Source organism: Macrosteles quadrilineatus, unplaced genomic scaffold (assembly GCF_028750875.1).
Source record: "Macrosteles quadrilineatus isolate MER2022 unplaced genomic scaffold, UCM_ALF_1.0 Scaffold_4__1_contigs__length_99947679, whole genome shotgun sequence".
In the NCBI taxonomy this organism is placed as follows: domain Eukaryota; kingdom Metazoa; phylum Arthropoda; class Insecta; order Hemiptera; family Cicadellidae; genus Macrosteles; species Macrosteles quadrilineatus.
In genome coordinates this window covers 55208968-55230788 of record NW_026542597.1, presented here as the reverse complement: position 1 = coordinate 55230788, position 21821 = coordinate 55208968, and the positions used below count along the sequence as shown (strand labels likewise).

General features: G+C 33.1%; 2 protein-coding genes across 9 annotated transcripts in view; one reads left to right on the top strand and one right to left on the bottom strand.

The window, feature by feature from the left end:
- Nucleotides 1–7809, top strand: part of LOC128991648 (cell death activator CIDE-A-like) — a 32730-nt gene extending 24921 nt beyond the window's left edge. For 4 of the 5 annotated variants that reach the window (XM_054414724.1, XM_054414723.1, XM_054414721.1 and 1 more), the window contains exon 5: nucleotides 6825–7809. In XM_054414724.1, the coding sequence (XP_054270699.1) occupies nucleotides 6825–6972 (148 nt within the window). In that variant the 3' untranslated portion in view covers nucleotides 6973–7809. Of the gene's footprint in view, nucleotides 1–6808 lie in introns of all 5 variants that reach the window. The other variant, XM_054414726.1, reaches the window with a different exon arrangement.
- Nucleotides 7810–16364: 8555 nt separating this feature from the next.
- LOC128992409 (alpha-taxilin) overlaps nucleotides 16365–21821 on the bottom strand; it is a 30179-nt gene continuing 24722 nt past the window's right edge. For all 4 annotated transcript variants that reach the window (XM_054415975.1, XM_054415972.1, XM_054415973.1 and 1 more), the window contains exons 8-10: nucleotides 19639–19855; nucleotides 17989–18608; nucleotides 16365–16911 (exon numbers count right to left, since the gene is read on the bottom strand). In XM_054415975.1, coding sequence (XP_054271950.1) covers nucleotides 16885–16911; nucleotides 17989–18608; nucleotides 19639–19855 — 864 coding nt within the window. In that variant the 3' untranslated portion in view covers nucleotides 16365–16884. The remainder of the gene's footprint in view (nucleotides 16912–17988; nucleotides 18609–19638; nucleotides 19856–21821) is intronic.

Here is a 21821-nt window from a genome sequence, read left to right as displayed (position 1 = left end):
TTCCTGTCAAATTGAGGCACCCACAGAGTGTCCTGTTGTTCATTTGAACTGATGATGATAAAAGTGTGGTGTTGCCTATAATGTTAGGTAACTCTATGATAGGTTATATTTGATAAAAGAAGTAGGCTACTATAGTTCATAAATAATTTTGTGGCCTCGTTTCCAATTTCCAATGTAATACAAGAAACAGATGATCCAAACAAAAGTTCTGGAGTAGCAGCTAAACTTTAAGAAGATTTTTTGGAAAGTTGTTACTTGTTTCTCTTTGGACATTTAGTGAAAAAAAACTTTGATTTCATTCAAGTACAGGGTGCGGCGTCAGCGTACTTACCGAAATTGCAGCTAAACTATACAGCTAGTATTAAACATAACTATAACAGTATTATTGCAAGTACTTGTTGGAGAAGCTGCTCCAAGTGACCACCTCAATTGTCTTTTACACATGTAGCACCTTTTCAACACTGATTTGCAAATACTTTTACATAGTTGTGGTGTGAATATAACATCAACATGTTCCATTATCAATTCTTTTAAGTGGTCTAGACTTTGAGGTTTCTCCGAAAACACGTTTTCTTTTAACAAACCCCACATACTAAAATCGCACAGAGTTAAGTCTGGAAACCTAGCTGGCCAATCAATAGTTCCTCTTCGTCCTATCCATTCTGTGAAGTTAGTATTTAAACACTGATATATAGATTGTAAATAGATCAAGCAATACACTCACCAACTTCACTTCACGGTTACAGGCGGAATACAGTACTGACTTAACAAAAAATCCTCAATAAAGAATGCAAAATAAAACATGACTTGATGTTGGATTAGAATGAGTGAAAGTAAGAGATAATAAAATAGCGCGAGAGATAAACAATGACGCTCACCGGTCTGCAGCGGTACCCTGACTTTTGCCGCACCCGGTATTTCAAAGAATTTACCTTTCATCAAAACTTAAGAAATTGAACAGTGATAGATTAATGATATACCTATGTAGGGTTTTGTATGAATTTTATGGGCCATTGCAATCAGAAATATTGGTTAAATTTAAATTATAAAAAAATACTTGAAAACAACAGATATTCCTGTAAAGTTGGTATAGGATAGGATGTGGGTTTGTTAATTCAATTTTTGGTTTAAATCTTAGTATAAGTACAATATTGTGCTCTCTTGTGTCCAAACAGTAAATTACAGTAGACTCTCAGTTATCTGGCAGATATAGGGCCGTGATACTGCCGGACTACAGAATGTTACTGGGCCAAGAAAGCTGGTGTAAATTCGCCATGATCGCACAGGATTATGTTTCCGTTACCGCAAGGGATATTCAGAATTTTGCCCTGAACACGGAACGATAACAATCCCGACATTGTTTACACGTCCGTGAAGACAATAACAATGTCTACACGGCCGAAGGAGATGATTAGAATTGCCGTGATTGCGGAAGACTATGATAATGTTTCTGTTACTGTGAAGCGCCTAAAAAAACTGTCACATTATATTTCAACTTGAATCCAATATCACACCCGTCAAAAAACACCGGATTACTGGAGTACCGGAGTGGTACAGTGCCCGCTTGTAGAGGGTCCACTGTATAGTAAATTGAGAGTTTACTTCTGGATTCTTTAGTTTACTACCTGTCGATTTGTAGTTAAGATTAGTTTGATTCTTGTTCTTTTTTATCATAGTTTTTTTTACTTAAATCAGAGTTTTCAAACAGTTTTACCAGGGATTTCTTCTCTGTAAATCAATCTTTTAAATTCAAAAAGTAAACTGTCACCTTGCTTGATGGTTTAAAATTCTCAGTTGGAAACAAAAAAATGTTGGATGCCTTTCTAAACAGTAGAAACCCTCAGCCCAATAACAACTTTCACGGGACAACTCCAAAAGTGAATGACTAAAACCGTTTGTAAGGTACGATAGTTTTGGGTCAACAAACACTGATACAAAATTTGATTGACCTAATTTGCAACTTGGATTTTACTTTACCAATTTAAAATTAACTTTGCCTAAAATTAAATTACTAAACAGGGAGAACGTTTAATCTTATTATTTCCTTTAATTTTTTACTATTTTTTGTTTTGTAAAACCCGTTGCACCGATTCCATATATTGCAAAAGTAAACATTCTAACAAATATTTTTAGTAAACAGTATTAGCAAACTGACACATACTTTCTCCCATTAGCTTGTCAACAACAATTGGGTAAGCGGTTGAGTAACAACAATAGATTAACAATGGTTTTTTAATGGGGAAAATCACTATATTCTTGAATCACAATTCTTACTGCATTTAATGATGTACCATTTTGTTTAGCGTTAAAAAAAAGGTACCATGATATTATACTAGCAGAGTACCCGTCCTTTGTACAGTAGACCCCCTTTTAACCGACCTCGTATTAACCGATAATCGGATTATCCGCCTTCGATCGTAAAATAATACAGTTTGTTTTAACCGACCTTGCTTTGAGAGCAGCTCGGTTTAACCGCCGCTTTCTAGGAATCTCGGCATTTCCGCTCCCACGCTGGGCGATGAGAACTGAACCATACGCTTATCTCCACAGGATATGACTAAGAATAAGTTATTTTGTGTTGATCACAAAAAATATAGCACAGCCTATTGACAGTTTGTCATCATCGTTCGTAGTTCGAGCGCATCTGATCTGTTTGTTATCTGTGCGGCAAATTTATAACATCATAAAGTGCCTTACGATTTTGAGAACTGATTATCTTATCACTGGAGTAAACAAACAACGCAACTTGTAGAGAGGGCAAGGAAGGGGGGTTAACAACTCCAAGGTCAAGATAGTATTTGTGCCTCGAGCCTCCAGTGAGAGGCTATAAATAAACATCCTGTCTTGTAACAAAATGGTTGCTTGTATCTTTAATTTCGACAAAAGGTTCTGTACTGTATTACGATGGATTTGGAAGGCATCAATAATTAATACATTACAGTACTAAAGTTATTTAAATAGGAATTTTCATTGATTATTGCCTATTATTATAATATATTCCACTGAAAGTTAGCCTATTTGACTCCACCGTGGTATGTGTTTATTTGTGACTCTTCTATCAATACGAAAAAGGAGATAAGAGTAGTTTTATTTTATAAATAATGCAAGCATGACTTCAAAATAATGATTATATAATTCCAAATGAATAGTGCTTCATTTTGTTATGATTTTAGGGATTGCTCGTTTTAAACGACCTTTTGAGTTATCCGACCTAGGTCCGGTCCCATTAGGGTCGGTTAAGAGGGGGTATACTGTATGGGGTTGGCTTTGAAATGCTTTTTGCAGCTATACTCATGCTTTGCATTTGCAATGGGAAAGGACGCGTTTTAAGAAAATTTGATTTACTAGCCTATAATTATTTACAGTATACTATAGCACATCTACCATAGCCATAATGTTCTACCTCTGCACCTAAACAATTGAAAAAAGTTAACTTCTCACAGATTGTTGTTGCTGCTTGGTTCAAACAATGAATACAAACCCTTTAAAATGCAAAATGCTATGGAGAATAGTCAGACTGTAATTTTACCGCCGAAATGAGCTTAGCATGGCCGCTGCTACGATCGCTCGCACGGCGGCCATGCTACTCTACCTCTCTCTCTTTCTAAGCAGATTCTTTGTCTCACTCTCTGTCATTCAGACAGCTGACTTGGCCGTGCGCTCGCGACAGTCTACCTAGCGACTGCCGCGGGAAGTATAGAAAATTCAAATATTTCTAGACTGAATTTTTTGCAAAGGCATTGCGCTTCTTAAAGGGTTTGTATTCATCTTGTATGTTGCCTTCCGGATTACTTCATGAATTGTATACAGGAGGTTACCTTGATTCTGTCCAAGTAATCCTTTTAAAAAAGTCGTCATTAGTGCGACCGGTTTCGATGTCTATGATGGCATCATTGTCAAGCTAGACTCATGACGACCTCTTAGGAGCGATTTTACGTCTAGCTTGACAATGATGCCATCATAGACATCGAAACCGGTCTCACTAATGACGACATAAAGGATTACTTGGACAGAATCAAGGTAACTTAACCGGTTTGTATTCATTGGTTCAAATAAGCTGTTGTCATAAATGCAAAAATAATTAATAGTGCTGCACCCTGGTGGTAATCCGTATAACCTTTTAGTGCTGTTGAATCTCATACAACCAACTTGTGTAGTTGAAACAGCTGGTAAAATGCTTTAATTATTTTTAAATATGAATACTCGAGGTTAACATGGAAAACTCTAGAGCCACTGGGGCGGAGCCCAAAGGATTTTCAAGATAAGAATATGTTTATATGTTAATCAGGAATGTGAGCTTTCATCATACCAAAATTCAACCTAATCCGACCAGTAGTTAATTTGTGATTGAACTGCAAACAAACAAACAAACATACATAGTATATAAACAAACATACATACATACAAACAAACAAACACACAAACGTTCCTTGTTTTAGCGAATTTCCCTATAGGAAAGTAGCTATTACCGTAGGTCTCATGGTAAGACTTAAGCCCGGGACCGATTTACTTTTTCATTTTGATGTCCCCAGAGTCCAAAAACACCATTCGTTCAAATTTTTATATATGTAAACCGAACAAAAATACTTTTATATACTAAATTAATTGTTTTTTTAAGCTCTTTAAAAAGGTCTAAAGAGAAATTGGGAAATTTTGTGTTTTGAGGGTCAAAAGTGAGAAAAACCAATTTTTACCCCATAAAACCCCCCGTAAAGCCCCGTTCCCATGGTCCGATCATGCTGGTTCGCGAACTCATTCAAGTTTATTCCGCTTTACACCTTTAAACCAAATTTCATCAAAATCGGACAAAAATTACTCAAGTTATCGCGTTCACGGACGTATATATATATATATATATATATATATATGTCTATATATATATATATATATATATATATATATATACGTCCGTGAACGCGATAACTTGAGTAATTTTTGTCCGATTTTGATGAAATTTGGTTTAAAGGTGTAAAGCGGAATAAACTTGAATGAGTTCGCGAACCAGCATGATCGGACCATGGGAACGGGGCTTTACGGGGGGTTTTATGGGGTAAAAATTGGTTTTTCTCACTTTTGACCCTCAAAACACAAAATTTCCCAATTTCTCTTTAGACCTTTTTAAAGAGCTTAAAAAAACAATTAATTTAGTATATAAAAGTATTTTTGTTCGGTTAATAGTAACGGAGAAAATTAAAAAAATTGTAAATTTAAAATTCCCATGTTATTCTTATGGAGAATATTGTCAAATGTTGTAGTTTGCTTGTTTATGGATATATTTTGTATTTTGATCAAATTTATTTATTTTGTACTAAGCTATCAATATTTTACAAAAACACACTTTATTAGTTTCCTTGTAGCAGCAAACCTAGGTACTCGTTAAACCTAATGTTATTAATATATTTAATTGAAAATCAATTAAGACAAATGGAAATTCGCTTAGTCGGCAGGTTTGCTGCGGCGGGGGTATTTTTGTAATTTTATGGCTTTTATAGTGAAATCACCATTTGTAATCAAAATAAAATAAAAAAAATGGGGAAAAAACACGTGAAAATACTATACTATAGTCAACTACAGTTTCATATTATAAGCTTTTTGGTTAATGAACCCAATTAAAACTGAATAGGTTACCATGGCGTATTGAAGTTACTTATGAATGCAGTCACAATTATTCAACCCTACAATATAATGGATTTCATTCAAGTCTCTTTTTATGGCTTTTATTTTTAGCTGGTCTATTGTGGTTATTTCCAATTTTTAAAGGGTTGTATTCATCCAACGATGAAAGTAATGATGTTTAAATAAGAATTTTTACTTTGGATCAGAAACTGAAATTACTCTCATTTTAAATATAATAATTTTTAACGTGTAAAGAGTTAGTTGTATTTATCCAATAAAAAATACAGTACAGTAGTACAGTTTAGTTGAAATTAAAAATTTATTTTTTGTCCAATAATGAATTAGTATCGGGGGATGGACCATGGCTCGGTTTAGTTTATTTAGATTGTAAAAGCAATATAAAGGGAAAACTTCAGCATAAGCATACTCTCTAAAATACTCTCGCATGATGGATTAGCTGAAGACAGATAAGTCAGATTCAAGCGTATATTGTTTACTATAAAGATTATTGTTAATACAATTGACTTTAAAATACTAATTCAACTGAAGACAGCTGTCCAAATTATGTAAGCTGTAGAGTGTGTAAAAGAGTGCATAAAAATTGTAAAATCTACCCTTGAATAAGAGTGAAACATTGATTTGACGCCAGTGCACTCTAAGGGCACCAACACTTAACACTCATCAACACTCGCTCTATTTTCCCCTATATAGAGTAATCTAATCTTCAGTGTAATATTTGCTCAATAGCTACAACTGATGTTTTTCCCTTGGTAATTTCCTAGTATACTGTGGATGGTTTTATAAACACGTGTTACAAGTCTTATTTTTAATTTTTCCTTGTTATTTTCTATTTTGTTCAACCAACATACTTATGTAACTCGGCAACAATTAGTATGTATTAGTTCAGGGGTACAATGTGATGGGCTATATGGATAAGTCTTGATGGTTTGAATTTGGCCGCATGAAAGACAATTAATTGAGATTTTCTACAACAAAATGTAATAAGTTTCCATAAATGTTATTAAAAAGTATGTTTTGAAAACCCAAACACAATTTTTGAATACTAGACGAGCACTATAACCACTCAGCTACATACATATATTTGTTACTGACAAATACCTGTTTTAGGCATATCAGTTTAAAATGTTAATGCTTTGAAAAAATGCCAGAGACGATTTAATACGGCACACAGTTGTATGGTTTCACAGAGCGTTTCTGGACCAGCTTAAGGAAGCGAGCAGCCGCGCGTTGAACGACAAGCGGCAGGCACAAGAAGCCCTCGACTTGCTCAAACTGTACCACAGCGCTTCGATCATCACGGCGGACGTGAACAAACGCAGCCGCGTCGCCCAGTAATCTCCCCCCACCACTGCCCTCCGCCTCGGGGACATGCAAGGCACGTATACGGTGATGATTAAATTGGTCATTAAATCTGTTGGTTTTCTTACAATTTAAAGGACATAGAACCGTGGAGATGGATTGAGATACTATAGGTTGGATGGAGAAGGCTCTCTTTTTAGCATTATGCTCGCATGATTTAATCGAAAAAGTAGTTAGTCTTTGTAATCGAGTAATTCAAAGTTCAGTTAAATGATCAAATTGTTCACAGAATGGGTATTTGATTAATTGGCAGATATTTACTAGTTTTTGTTTTACATTGGCTAAGATATTTTGCATGTAATGAACCAATGTGTGTAATAAACAATTAAGATAAATTTGATTTTTGTTAAATAGTACCAAATATGAGGCTGTATGATAACTAGTCAGGTCTGCTGAGAGGAAAACAATAAAGTGGGAGAATATTAGTTATTTAGAATCGACTCTGAGTTACTATAAATTACAGATTTTTAGTTGACAACCTCTCATTTCTTTTTAAACAATACAGTTCTTCTCCTACGGAATTTTATCAAGCAAAACTGTCTCTAGTATCCATCTGTCTCCATCTCAAAATCCTAACAAGACTCTAGAGTTTTGAATCTGTACTTGTATTAGAGTGAGTTGTAAAGTGAATTTGCAAAAGTATAATCAATTTTGTAGTAAAATCAACCACAAGGTTGTTGATAAGGTTCTACTGCATATATGTACATCTATAGTCAGTAATTTTGCCTAACTGATTGAGACTTTAAATCAATTGATTACAACTACCTTGTACTTTAAAACAGTGCAATAAATAATTTATTTTGGGTATTGTAAGTGTTAGTGGAAAACTCTGACTACAGCTATTATTGTGAATTCCATAATCATAACTAATACTAGTTCCTACAGTAGACTTCTTTTCGTTTGGATGTTTCTGGTTGGTACCCTTGGCCAAAGTTAATTAAGTTTCAAGTCTAAACACTGTGTGAAATATTGTTGGACTACATTGATACTGTTAATAATAAAGGAATGCAGCATTTATATATGTATGTACAGAAAAAAGGTTAGACAAATTGATTGTGACTTGTTTTTTTACATGGGCTAAGGACAAACTGGTGTCTGTGTGAATGTGTGAGTTATACCATTGACTACACACAGAATGTATAGTCTGTGTATAGTCAATGGTTATACCAAAGGACGGTCAGAACCAAACTCATCCCAATGAGACGGAGTCTGCTGTATGTATGTACATTCACTACTTTTGCAGACAAATATAGCAATACAAATCATAAAGAAAGTTTCTTAAAAACACTAACAAGGCAAGTAAAAAATAATTTCTATGATATATGTACAGTATTATGTATCACTGTGAGTCTCAAATCATTATCAGTATTAGAAGAGCATTTTTGTAATCTTGTGATGAAAATAAATAGATTGACATTAAGCAGAATATAACTAAAACTCATCATTCATGGGCTAATAAAATGCAACTTGTTATTTCAATGGATATACAAGCAAATGGAAGCGTACTAAACTTTTTAACAGTGTTTGAAAGCACAAAAATGAATGTTTAATGTTTACCTTGCATGCCCCTACATTTTGACTGTTGAACGTTGGGTGTTTTAGAAGTTATGAGGAATCGTTGCACTTTTGTGAATAGGATTTTCCAAGATTACAGATCTTCATGGGCCTAAAGGGTGTTGGATGTGATACGGTTTAACAAAATTTATTTATAGACTGATCGAACTGAAGACGATCTTTACTACATTATAGCTCGTGACACCTAAGCTGGCACTTGGGCCTAACACATGCAGTGTAGGTGGGGGAGGTTTGAGGTAAGGATAAGACTGGACTGCAAACATTTCCTCTGACTCATGGGGTGTACTTTCGTGTGTTTCATGTACTTGAGCGCCTTCACGAGGGTAGCGAGGACAGTTAACGCAACCCCCATGACGGCACATAATGTTTGTGAACTAGGCTAGTAGCGTCAGTCAAGTGCCAGCTTATGTGTCACGAGCTGCACACACTACACATATATCACAAAGCTAAAAACTGCCACACTTTGGGATTTGATTGTATCTTTTATTGACTTGTAAGTTTTTGGTAGTAACAAAATTTAAGGTATATGAGAAGTTGATTGAGTTAAAAAAATATTTTAAGAAAACAATGTGCCGTTTCATTGGACTAAAGTAGATTCATCAAAGTCACACCTTATTCGAATTAGGGTAAAGTTTTGTAAGAATTTCGTACGTTTTATACGAGAGGATTTTTTAATGGATATTGTGGAACTAGGTGTTAAGAATGTTGCGTCATTTTTCATCTCTAAAAATCTCATAACACTTGTCTTATTGAGCATCTTTAGCTCATCAACATTATACGCTGTCTATTGTATTTATAAGTTGTAGCACAAAGTCAAAATAAACAGGAAATGTAGGCTGCAATACCTTTAGCAATATAAATCTACAAAATGTTACCTTTCGCTCAAATGTTAAAGAAAATATTTAAAAATTCAAACTTGGTTGTATTTACTAACTCCAAAGGTCTATTAAACAATGCTCAAGGTGTAAACTAAGTTAAATTCTGTTAGATAAGGTCAGAGTCTAAAAGCTTTTTTACAATTTGTGAGACATCCAAAAGTACAGTAGTAAATTGTATTCTGTTACCATATCTCAAACTCTTGAAAAATAATTTGTATTTAGTTACTATAACTAGTTAACTGTTTTGTAAACGTAAAATACTGTTGGTACTATTAAATTTTGTTTTTAAATGTTCGAACCTAATGTTCTTTTGAAAAATATTTAATTTGTACTTTTTTTGAAACTATGTTTTAAGGCCTAAACTTACAAAACAACTAGATAACAATGAATCAAGTCTTTGATTTGAGCAATCACTAAAAACTATTTAAAAGCCATGTGACTGGTAAACTACATGATTCTATAAATATACACCTTTTCTCAATTACATGTTTTGTCACAAATTGTTGTACTAATAATAATAAGCATTAGCTATTAATAAGTTAGTACCTTTTTATCTAACAGTGTTCATTGAATCCAACACAATTATCATTGAAAAGATTATAATAAATCCATTCATGTAATTCTTACTGCTGAAAATTCGTTTTGAACTGCTCTCCTTATCAAGGAATCTTTGTGCATTTGGTTGAAAACAAAATACTTTGTAGCAATACGATTTTTACGGCTGAAAATAAAACTGAGTTTCATAGTTGAAGTAAATTGTTAATCCAATAAAACTTATCTCTTTTTTAAACTTATCTTTTTTCACAGAAAATTATGAATCATGATCATCAGTTTTGAATATTGTCTTGTCTATGAGCAGTGTTAGAAATATTGTAAAATATAAATGTGTGTTTGTGTGCATGATAAGCATGAATACCTTTAAATATTAGTTGGAAATTCAGCAGAAGTTAATTTACCAACACATTTTCATTTAAACTCCTTAATAGATGTTTAATGCTTTGGTTTTATAAAAGAAACCTCAATAATAATATGTTTTTTATAAATTAGGCTATGAAATTGATTATTATATTTTTGTTGAAATAATGCCTTCTTGTCTTTTTGGTCTAGAAGTTACAATCATAAATCAAAATATAAGTATATGAGTTTATTCCATTAATTAATTCAGTTTCAACATGAAATATTTTCTGGTGTTGATAAATTTAAAAGTGTAACTAACTTTTGCTGGATGAATAGCAAAATCATCAAACCTAGGTGAATAATACCTAGTTCCAGTATTAACTAACACCAATTTATTTGTGCACTTTATGCTTAGAAAAGCATGGTTGTTGATAAATTTCCTTGTAAAATAATCTATTTCCAAGGTATATTGATTTAAAATCAGGATTTGTTCAACCCCTAGACTAAACCAAAATTATAATTTTGCTCTGTTACGCCTTACTGGTAACTTTTGTTTCTTATTCACCTTCCAATACGTTTTTTAAGTTAATCAAATTTTGAACTAAACATTGTAGATGATAACAATTCCATTGGAGAAACAGTTTTACAAACAGTCAACAGGAAAAAATACAATATACATGCCATAAGGAGTACCCATAATCACCATTTTGAAGAGTGAATGGGAAACCATAGTTTGGTCTTTGACTAAAGATTTATTACTGTGAATTGGACATTCCATTCCTATGTTAAAGTTGAAGTCGGTTTATAGTTTATTAGAGCCACCAAACAATGTTTCTGCTGTAAACTACAGTTTCTATCCTACTCAAATGGGAACTTGTAAACTAAGGAATCTTGTCTATCAACAGCAACCATCATGGTATGAAAATGAACACAGAAATTTGACCTTTTTCTATGTGTGGTTCATTTAACTATATTTTCTTTGTCCTGGAAAAGTTGATCCATAAATGGAATGTCTCATTTCAGTATTACTGAACCCCTTTCCCTGTATTTCAAAGACGTTCATTTTCTCTATTAGAATGATCTTCATTTGATAGTTTTTACCATAACAAAAATTGAAACTTACAACCTAACCTAATTTCCTTCCCGTTATTTAATAATTTGCATTAAAATCTTCCTTCATTGTCCAACAATACTCCATTCAAAAGATCTTCATTAAATAGATGTGTAAAATAATAACTGTCTAAACTAATAATAAGTAGGAACATAAGTTAGTAAGTATCGTTAATTTGTACTTATCCACCTTATTTATTTACCTGGAATAGAAAATAATGTTAGAATTTTGAGTAGCTTAGACGTTGAATGAAAGAGTGGCTTTATTTAGATGTTATCGCCAACAGAGATAGCTGTGTAAAGTTAACGGTTTGGTTTTGAATTTTTGGTAACTGGGCAGTAAATCTTTGATTTTAAAAGTAAATTTTTATTTATCTGGACTAGTACATAAAATTGTTCTTTAATTTTAGAATTTTTTAAAGAGAAGTAATATGAAAGAGGAAATATTCATCAAGTTTGACAATTGTGCGTCTATGATTTTTCTGCTTTAGAATTCTGAAATAATGGTCAGAGGAACACTTTCTCCCATTTTCTTCAAAAAAAATCTTGTGTTACTTCTTCCATCTTACAATGTGTGTGTTTGTGTCTATGTGAATTTGTCCCAATGTATACCTAAAAACTATGATTACAACTGAGGGTTCGGTTACACCACTACTTAAAAATGTTTCCTCTGTTTTGTTACTTCTCTATCACTTTAATGAAAGCACTACTAATTATTGTCTATTAACAAAGTTGTTCCTCTTAAATTACAAGGAAATTTTGAATTACGCTATGCTAAGCGATATAACAAGCAAAACTTTATGGAACCAAACAAATAGGTTACAATTAAAAATAACTACGTTATTGAATTTGTTTACAATGCATAAATGTGATAATTTCAGTCCAAGTTTTACTGTCTATCACAAGGTAATCACTGCCAGTCCAGCTATCTCTATAGACAATCTAGCATGTTGTGTTAGTTTGGATAGAACATGTAGGTGATGGCTGGGTTTCTTAAACATTTAGTGTCCAGTTTTGATTCTAAGCTAAGGCTGTCCACTTAAAACACTCGATTTTGGAAAAAAACAACATAACAAAACAAGGGGAGCAACCACTTGTACAAAAATTTTATTGTCACAAACGTTCATGCCTTGACAGAATTTGAAATTCTCACCAAGAATTCTCATTTGAATTTCATCTGCAGACTTTACAAGCAATGATCAAACATTTTACTTATACATTGGAAATTTCGATTTAAATTGAAACCTAGTTCTCTCCAATCAAATAGTGACTTGAGTTAAACTCTATCCTAATGATCAAACAGCAAAAACATAGCTAAGTTTGGTAACCACTAACCATCAACATTATTTAAGATACCTCACTTCACTTGGTGGAGTTTTAAGACTTTTCCTAGATGCCTAAAGAAATTTTGGAAACTGCATTAGACTTAACTGTTTTCTAGAGGTGAGATTCTGGGATCAACGCAAGACGTATCTAAGCGAAAGCATTTGCCAAGCATGTCCTAAAAATCAATATTGGCTTGGCTTAAGTTGTCTTCTTTATGCTTGATTGTATACGGAACTACCAAATATAACCTATGCCTAAAAAATTGTAGAAATTGTATATTTCCTAGTGGTTTTAAAGGTTCTCTTGCGTGTCTCAGGGTTTTAAAAATATTTCAAGAACTTAAAACTTAATGTTTTCCAAATTTGCATACAATACTAATGTTCGAGGAACCCAGCCTAACTTAGCTTGGTGCTAAAGTTAAACTGACCGGGATGATACCATGCACTCCGTATTGACTTGTTTTTACCACGGAATAAGACTGAATCTTTACCTAATTTAACCCATTCCCAATTATTTCAGTAGAATAGATTTTTCACTTCTGCTCAATCCGTATTACATAGATTATTAGGAACATAAAAAATGTGTAAGTTTATTTTAAAGTCAAATTGAGATTGTTAAGTCTTATGTTTATTTTGAATCTTTTTTGTATTCTTTATATTTTTTAGTTTCTTCGAGTATTTATTTTTACAACTGGTTCCACTCTGTAAAAATCTGAGTTTCTCTTGAGGAAATTTGTTATTGCTCAAATACGTATTTACAATCACATTAGGTTTTTTATTCAAATACTAGTTTTGTCTAAAACCATTGACCAAGCATCCATAAGTGTGAAAGTGAAATAGACATCATTCTGGTAAGTCACTATTAAATATAGGGTTTTGGTAAAATGTATCAATTGAGGATCCAAAGTCAATGGTAAACTCACAAGAAATAATATTTCTCATTTTATTAAAACCATAAAATTTATTAAAGTGGAAATTAAATGTACATATTGTAAACCTTTGTTTTTTTTACACCTCCTCAAGAATGAAATAACATATAATTCCCATCAACTGTAAATATCCTTCATCGATCCAGTCTTTACAATAGACCATATAAATTAAGATTTAGTGGCCTAAGACTGAGTTTAATGTATAGAGACTTTTTGAGGACCTGGATTTGTAAAGTATTTGTTGCACTACTGGAGTACTTACAAGTCGCTTCATGAACAAAACCAGTGAATGTAAATTAACCTTGATCATAAATGAGTGTCCATTCCGAGGGAATTTATTGTATTTGAAAATTGTGTGTGAAATATATTAAAATCTAAACCCCAAACATTTATGACGTCTTATTGTTGATGGGAATTATATATAATTCAAACCAGTTTCCCAATATTTTAAAATGTTATTGTTGGATTTAATCAATTGCATAAACAGAATGTTGAAAATTAAATAACTGTGTATGGTTTTCACTCTCTATTGTACTATATTAATTCATTTGAATAAAAATGTTCACCAGCAAAGTTTGTCTAGTACTTAATTTACCTAACCCTACCTATTTCTTAGCTTTTGCAGCAGTATCATCAATATCTTTCCGACCGCATTGTTGGCTTAAATTCACAGTTAACATTTCACCCTTGTTGTGAAGTGGCATTTTTGACTAAATTTTTGTTGAGCTAAACATAGATTAATCACATTAAGCCAAAGGTGCTGCACAATAAGCTGTTCCAGCTGTGAAGCAATCCCATGGTCTACTTATTATCCTGGACCTCTGTTATAAAAATACCCCCGCCACAGCTAACCTGCAGATTAAGCAAATTTCCATTTACCAGAACAGTATTGGATTTTCATTAAAATCTATTTAAATTACATTAGGTTAAATAAGTGCCCATGTTTGCTGCTACAGGGACAGTAATTAAGTGTGTTTTTTAGTAAAATACGAATATTTTGGTATACAATAATTGATAAATAAATTACTGTTTGATCAAAATATATACAGGGTGTCCCATAACTCTCTGGAGATATGTAGTATGTATATAGCGTTATTGCTTAGGTCAAGACAAACACATTTCACCATAGGAACATCTGTCTGCGGTGGCTAGTTTTCCGTCTGTCTGTATTTATGTGTTTTTTACAAAAAAATTAATAACTCCTAAACGGTTTGAGATACAGCGTTGAGATTTTGATTTTGCATAAATGTTTATCTTGTTAAGACCTATATTTGTTTAAAATTATACTAAAAAATCATTTACCGTCTTAAAATGGCAGCCGTTTTAAATATTTGATGCCAAATTTCATGAAAACCGTTAACGAAAAAATTGCAGAAGACAAAAAAGTTAGTAAATTTTATGTAGTTTTCAATGATACCTCATTTGTTAGGGATGGACAAATAATAACAGAGAAATGTTTTCTTTTCTAAATGCATGACCACTCTTCTCCATTTAAACAATGCTAATACACCTTTTACGTTGTTTAGCATTCCTAGATATGTGGACAATCTTTGTGTTGAATTTTTGCTGTATCAGTTTAGTATTTTAGTCGTGAGAGCTACAGACAGACACCACCTCTATTTTATAATAGTATGGATAGATATATAATGTATTGTAAACTTAATTTATTCATTATTTATTGGTGAAACCCTTCCCTTAACTTTACAATCAAACAACAGCATTAGGAGACATGCGGATCTTTGTACTGTACAGAGAAATATTTGCACATAAGTGGGTGAGTGCAACCGATAATTTTGAGTAAAGGTTTGACTTAGGGGTGAGTATTTTAAATACTCCAGTGGAAGAAGTTTACAGATAATATTTGCTACAACATTAAATAAGTTAGTTAAGATGAACAAAAATCACGTTTACTTGTCCATCCATACAATATTGTGAGGTTTCCTATATAAACACGGAAGACGGTAGACTAAGTACAAGAAAAGAATCAGGCATCACTGTTTATAAACATAACACAAAAACGAATGGATATACTGTAGTTGAGAAATAATATAAAAGTACGGTATTATATTTTTAAGAGTAACCGGTCAAGGACTAGAAATTACAACAAATGATTTAAAATTACATTGAATATGATTAGCCAAATTGTACATTGTCTGTTAGTGTAGGCATTGGGTTCTAGAATCTATGCAACACAAATTGAAATCATCCTACCATAAAGTACCCATTTCATCGTTTTGGGAAGCTATATTTTGATATTGTAAAGCAATTATGTGTGTCACTACGCTACACAAAAACTCAATTTGAAAACGCTTGAAGCTCGGAGGTTTTTTTTTTAACTTAACAACTTAACTCATAAATTCAGTACTTGCACACTCCTGGATTGGACATAAGATAATGATGATGAAACCGACCTTGATGAAACTCAGATCATAAGAATTTCAGTGATCGATTGCGATTTATGAGTCTTAACGTCGGTTTAATTTGCTCAAACACATTATTCAGGTTAAGTATCATGGATTAAAGACCTAGATAAGTTTTTAAATTAAACTTTTTGTAGGAGTTTCAACTCAAAGATTGACACAGTCCATAACATCAGCAGGCATACGTAGCATTGTACAGGTTCGTCTAGAGTTTTGAATAAATACAAACTAAAGTTACTCAAATAATATTTATTAAATCAGTCGTATATCTTATCGTCCAATTCTCATAATACTATAATTTTCAACAAACATACTCGAGAATTAATACAAAACATCTCAAACTACAACCTCAAATTTAATTTATCCAAGCAACAAATTTATTTATTTTTCTTATATTTTTCAGTAAAAAACACTCTAACTACAATGGTGAAAACACCTTACAAGAAAACGATAGTTTTCCCATGTAATGTTTGCATGAGGGAATTAATTCTATAAACATATAAATAAATAATACACATTATAGTGATGATACAAATTTTGAAGTTATAACATATTTCCATAGCCGAATTATCTTTTTGAATGGTTTATGCTTAGAAATAGTTTTTAAATAAATATGAAGCCAGATATTACAAAAACAAACGCAATGAAACATTTTAGAATTACTGGTGCTGCAATGAAGAACCTCTTCTGACATTATACTTGAGAAATGCCGACTTCTTCAGTTTTAACTACTGGAACAGGATTTTCACATTCATTATTTCTTTTTCTTCTTATTTGCTTCCTGAAAACATCAAAGGATAAATTACCTAGCTGTAAAACAATACACACCCTGTTAAGAGCATTATTACAGCAGAGGGACAGCTTAAAAACAGCTAATACTCTAAACACAGTAGATTCCAAGTACCGTGATGTAGGACCGATAGATATAGCAACCGTGGTGATATAGGAAGATAGGACCGTGATATTTGTCGGATTAGTAAAAATGTTGCATTACTGGAATGCCATCAATGAAAGCACTTTCTTAAAATGCACGAAAAACGTCTACGAAGTTCGTGCGATCAGAAACCGCTATTGCCGCGATCCCGGAAGACGACGAAGACGTTTCCGTGACCGCGGGAGTCGATGATGATGTCTACACGACCGCGGGAGATGAAATTGAAGATACTTGAGAAGAAGAAGGGACTTAAAGGTGTATTAATTTATCATAATTAATAAAGGGGATTAAATTATTGTTCCATTAAGCAAAATACACTTTAATTATTGTTCAAGGATTTTAAATTTGTTGTTTATTATGAGGTATTTAGCCACGAGAAATCGATCGGTGTTGGTCTCAAGGTTAGGAAAAATCCAGTTTCCGCCATACAGCACTTGAAAGTGTCCATGTTATTGTCAATTAATAAACAGCTGATACAGGTTATTTTTACTGCCATCTAATCTATGTGTTCACATTGATTACCCTACTTACTTTAATAATGTTAATTAACTTATATATAATACATTTAATGGTTAGTTAAATCCAAGCAAAGCTTAGTTCTAAATACATTGGCAGACTGTGTAGGTCTATCAAAATATTTGACAAAAACAACAGTGTTAAAGACAGGACTTCTATCCTGCTGATCAGATTGAAATTGCCAATCCTGCGTAGATGACATGTTTTAGCCATGTGATAGTACGAACAACTGGTTTAGAGCCATAATACTTATAGGAAGGCTAGGCAAAGAGAACTTTCTCTGCACTGCGGAATTATTTTTACAAAAAGCTTTACTGACATAACATCAGAAAAAAGTTGACCAAGAACAAATCAATGAGCACCTCCATCAATCGACTACAATAATCCTGGGACAAAAGGATTAATTACCTTTACTTTTTTCCCACTGTCCGTCGACTTCGGACTGTTTTTAGCTGGCGACTTGGGAGTATCAGATTGAGTATTTGGTTCAGATGAAGAACTTTCTATATGAGCATCCCCGTTGACAACAGGAGTTGAGTTCTCCACTATGACCGAAGGCTGGGTTGATGTTTCCTTCACTTCAGTGCCACTAACACTTTCCTGCACTGTTTCAGTATTGACCGCAGTCGGAATTGAGTTTTCAGGCGCACCAGGGGTTATAGAGAGATTCTCCAGTCGCGGACAAGCTCCGTTGTTAACATCCGGGCTGTTGTCCACAATCTGATTTGTATCACCCACAACATCAGGTAAGGGATTAGGCATTGTTGTCGGTGAAGTTACACATGTATTATTGACGGCATTGTTAGAGGCATTGTTGGTTGCTGCATTAGTTTCAGCAGCCATTGCTGCATTAATTTCTGCCGCAACACTCTCTTTGAACGAGTCCAGGATGTCTTTTGTGTAACTGTCTAGAACCGGATTGCTGTTGTTTTCCATGACGTGATTCATGTCTTGGTTTAAGGCTTCACACTTTTTGGTGCACTTCTCCACTGAGCTAACCAGTTTCTCAGGAGGTTCGGGTCCGCCAGCTGAAACCAAAGTTTGTTAAATTAATCACAGAATAGAAAGAGGCAAAAAATTGTAGGTACTGTATTGGGGTTATCCTAGGTGTTATTTTTGTAGAAAAATAAAATATAAGTAAATACAATTTTTGAGGAAGATCATAGTGAATGTAGCCTATTAACTTTTAAAGATAAACACTTTCTCTAATTGTACATACAAGAACAAGGTTGGTAAATGGCTACATAAATTTCCCTCCTTTAGATTTTTTGTGTGAAAGGCAGTTGTTATTTATCTAGCATACTCTAAAAAAGAAAAAGTTAGAGCACAGACGTTACACAATAAAATAAAAGTTAGGCGTGATAGGTTTTAATTATCTTTTCTGAAGAGGTCCTATTCCTATATTGTGATATGTAAATGACAGTATTAAATCAAAATGGGACATTATACTATGCGTAAATAAACCCCTGAACTCTAATACTCAGGTAAGCTAGCTGAACTCCATTTTATTTAAAGGTCCATGAGCAATTCTTACATTGGTTTATCTTTTAAAACAGATAAGTAAAATTAAAGAATAATATACTAATTATAGACATTAATGGAGAAACTCTAAGCTTGAAGGGGGCCTACATCCTCTTCCATACAAAAATCATATTTTTTTTTAAAGGACTAGGGTAAGGGTACCTTACCAAGCAATTTGTAGGTATACATACACACATTTAATTTTAAATCAATAATGCGCTTTACAGAACCCCAAGCTACCACTATACCTAAACCTATAGTTAACCTCACTTATGTGCTCAAACTCTCATTGGAAAACCACTACACAGTCCAGAATAAATATTTCATGGTTCAGATAATTTATCCAACGGTAAACAATTTAAACATTCATAATCAGTTATGAAAATTGTCGAGACATGATGAAGTTTAATGGGTCTTTAGGAACAACAGGGCCAATCTGAATAATGGGAGTCTTTTCTAGAAGATTGGAGATAAGCTTGAGAATTAGAAATAGACAATCTGAATTAACTTGTTGACTACAAACAAATTCATACCAACCTTGGAAGGCCTTCAGTTTGGCCAGCATGGTGGTCCGTTCCGTCTGCAGTGTACGACACAGCCCCTGCAGTGTTACCAGCTGTCGTGACACAACAGCCAACTCCTGTTCAGACTTCTGCTTGTCCGCAGCCATCTCTAGCAGGGCATTGTGGCTCCTCTCCCAGCGCTGCTTCCACGACGACGTTTCCTTCTCCAGCTTACAGATCTTCTTGGACATCTGTGCAGGGAAATAGAGTGGAATTCACTAATAAAAAACTCATCTGTGCATAGTTAAAATTCTTTGATTTTTGAAGTTCAATCAAATACCACCCTTTGACTATTGATAAAAGTAGACGTTCCATTTCAATCTTAAAAGCTTTAGTCAGTTTTTTTAAGAATAAAAATGAATGTAGGCCTAGTTGAATTGAGCCAACGATAGAGTGCACTGATCTTAATTACCCATTTCAGTTGAATAAGCAAACTTTTTAATCCAGCCAAACTGAAAGGAATGCAAATCTACTTCTTTTACATCACATGAAACTATCAAAATATAGAACAAATTGAGGGATAAAAAATAACATTTTAATAGAAACACAGGCTTATTAGTCTATTTGAATAAAAAAAATTCACAGCTGATCCAAATAGATGAGGTGTATACTTCAGGATAAAGAAGTCAATAAATGGTTCAATGGAACCTTGCTCATCCATCATTGAGATCACATGGTTGAATTTGGTCATTAGGCCTGCTTTGAAAAACTGTTGAATCACTTTTAAAATGGTGTGGGTCCACATATCTTTGTTTTTTAACCGACTTCCCCACTACCAACAAAAGGAGGAGGTTCTCAATTTGTTTGTGGCGATGTTTTTTTTTCTATGTATGTTCACCAATTTCTCTGTGATTCTTTTACCGATCAGTGTGGTTCCACCACCAAAATAACCAGGAGAGTTTCTATTTGGTACCTTATATATTATGTTTAAGTATAATATTTGTTTTAGTGAAAAATTCGGAAAACCTTAAATATTCAACATTTATTTTGTTTACATTTGTGCAGATTGTTTACATTTGTGCAGAGAAGGCAATAAATAATAATAACATTCCTACAGCTGTTAGTTGAAACCATTTAAATGATGCTACAGACAATTCTTCATGAAACAGTTGCTTCATATTGATCAATAAACTATTTCTTGCCATGGAGCCTATATGAATTACATTGAGAAAAATGAATTTTGTTTTGGTTACTATAAAAAATGTATTTTAACGTTTGACCTGATTTGTGTATACAGTAATTCTGTTTTTATTAGTATTGAATATTCTGACTTACAAAAACATGTATTTTTCAGTGAATAGCTGTATGATATTGACAAATAAAGGTGTATTGTGAAAACCAAAGCATTCGTAAAACAGGTCTAAATATAAATTAAATGAAATTATTCCTTAAACGACCTAAGAAGTGTGACAGTGCATAATCGTCAATTGTCTTAAAAGTGTTAAATATTTTAATTACTAAACATGCATTTGCAGATATGGAATGCTTATTGATATTCTCTACCCAGTTACTATATCATATCAATACTATTATGCCTGCTTCGGAAAGTCCTAGAGGAAGATGATTTGCAATTTCGACTAGGCTATATCTTGATCAAACAAAACTACATGGCTTGCACCACTTTTAGCTGAACCAATCTTTCATATACATATTTCATTTGCAGATGTGGAATGTTTATTAATATTCTCTACCCAGTTACTATAACATATCAATACTATTATAATTTTCCACTTTTGAGAGATTTTAGTGCTGGTGGCTGAGGAATAACTTTCATATTGTTCCAAAAGGCTTGAGACGTTACTGTATTTCTTTTTATAATGTGGAAGTACTGTACACCGATTGCAGGAAACGATGATGTCTGACATTTCAATGTATCTAGAAAAGACAATTAGTTTTTCATTAGGCCTAATGTAATGGACAACTCTTTCTTTCTTAAGGAATATCTAAAAATGTTTATTTTCATACCCATTGATTATGTAACCTGAACAGGTGACTCAAGCAGTTTTAAAATAATGATTGTTCTGTGGAACTTTTGATTGTTTCAAACAGTTTTGCTTATCAAAAAACCTCAAGTAATTAATACATAAAAAATTATACAGTCACTAAAAATCATGAAATAATTTATTTTTGTAAAAAAATACAACCGACTTCAAACAC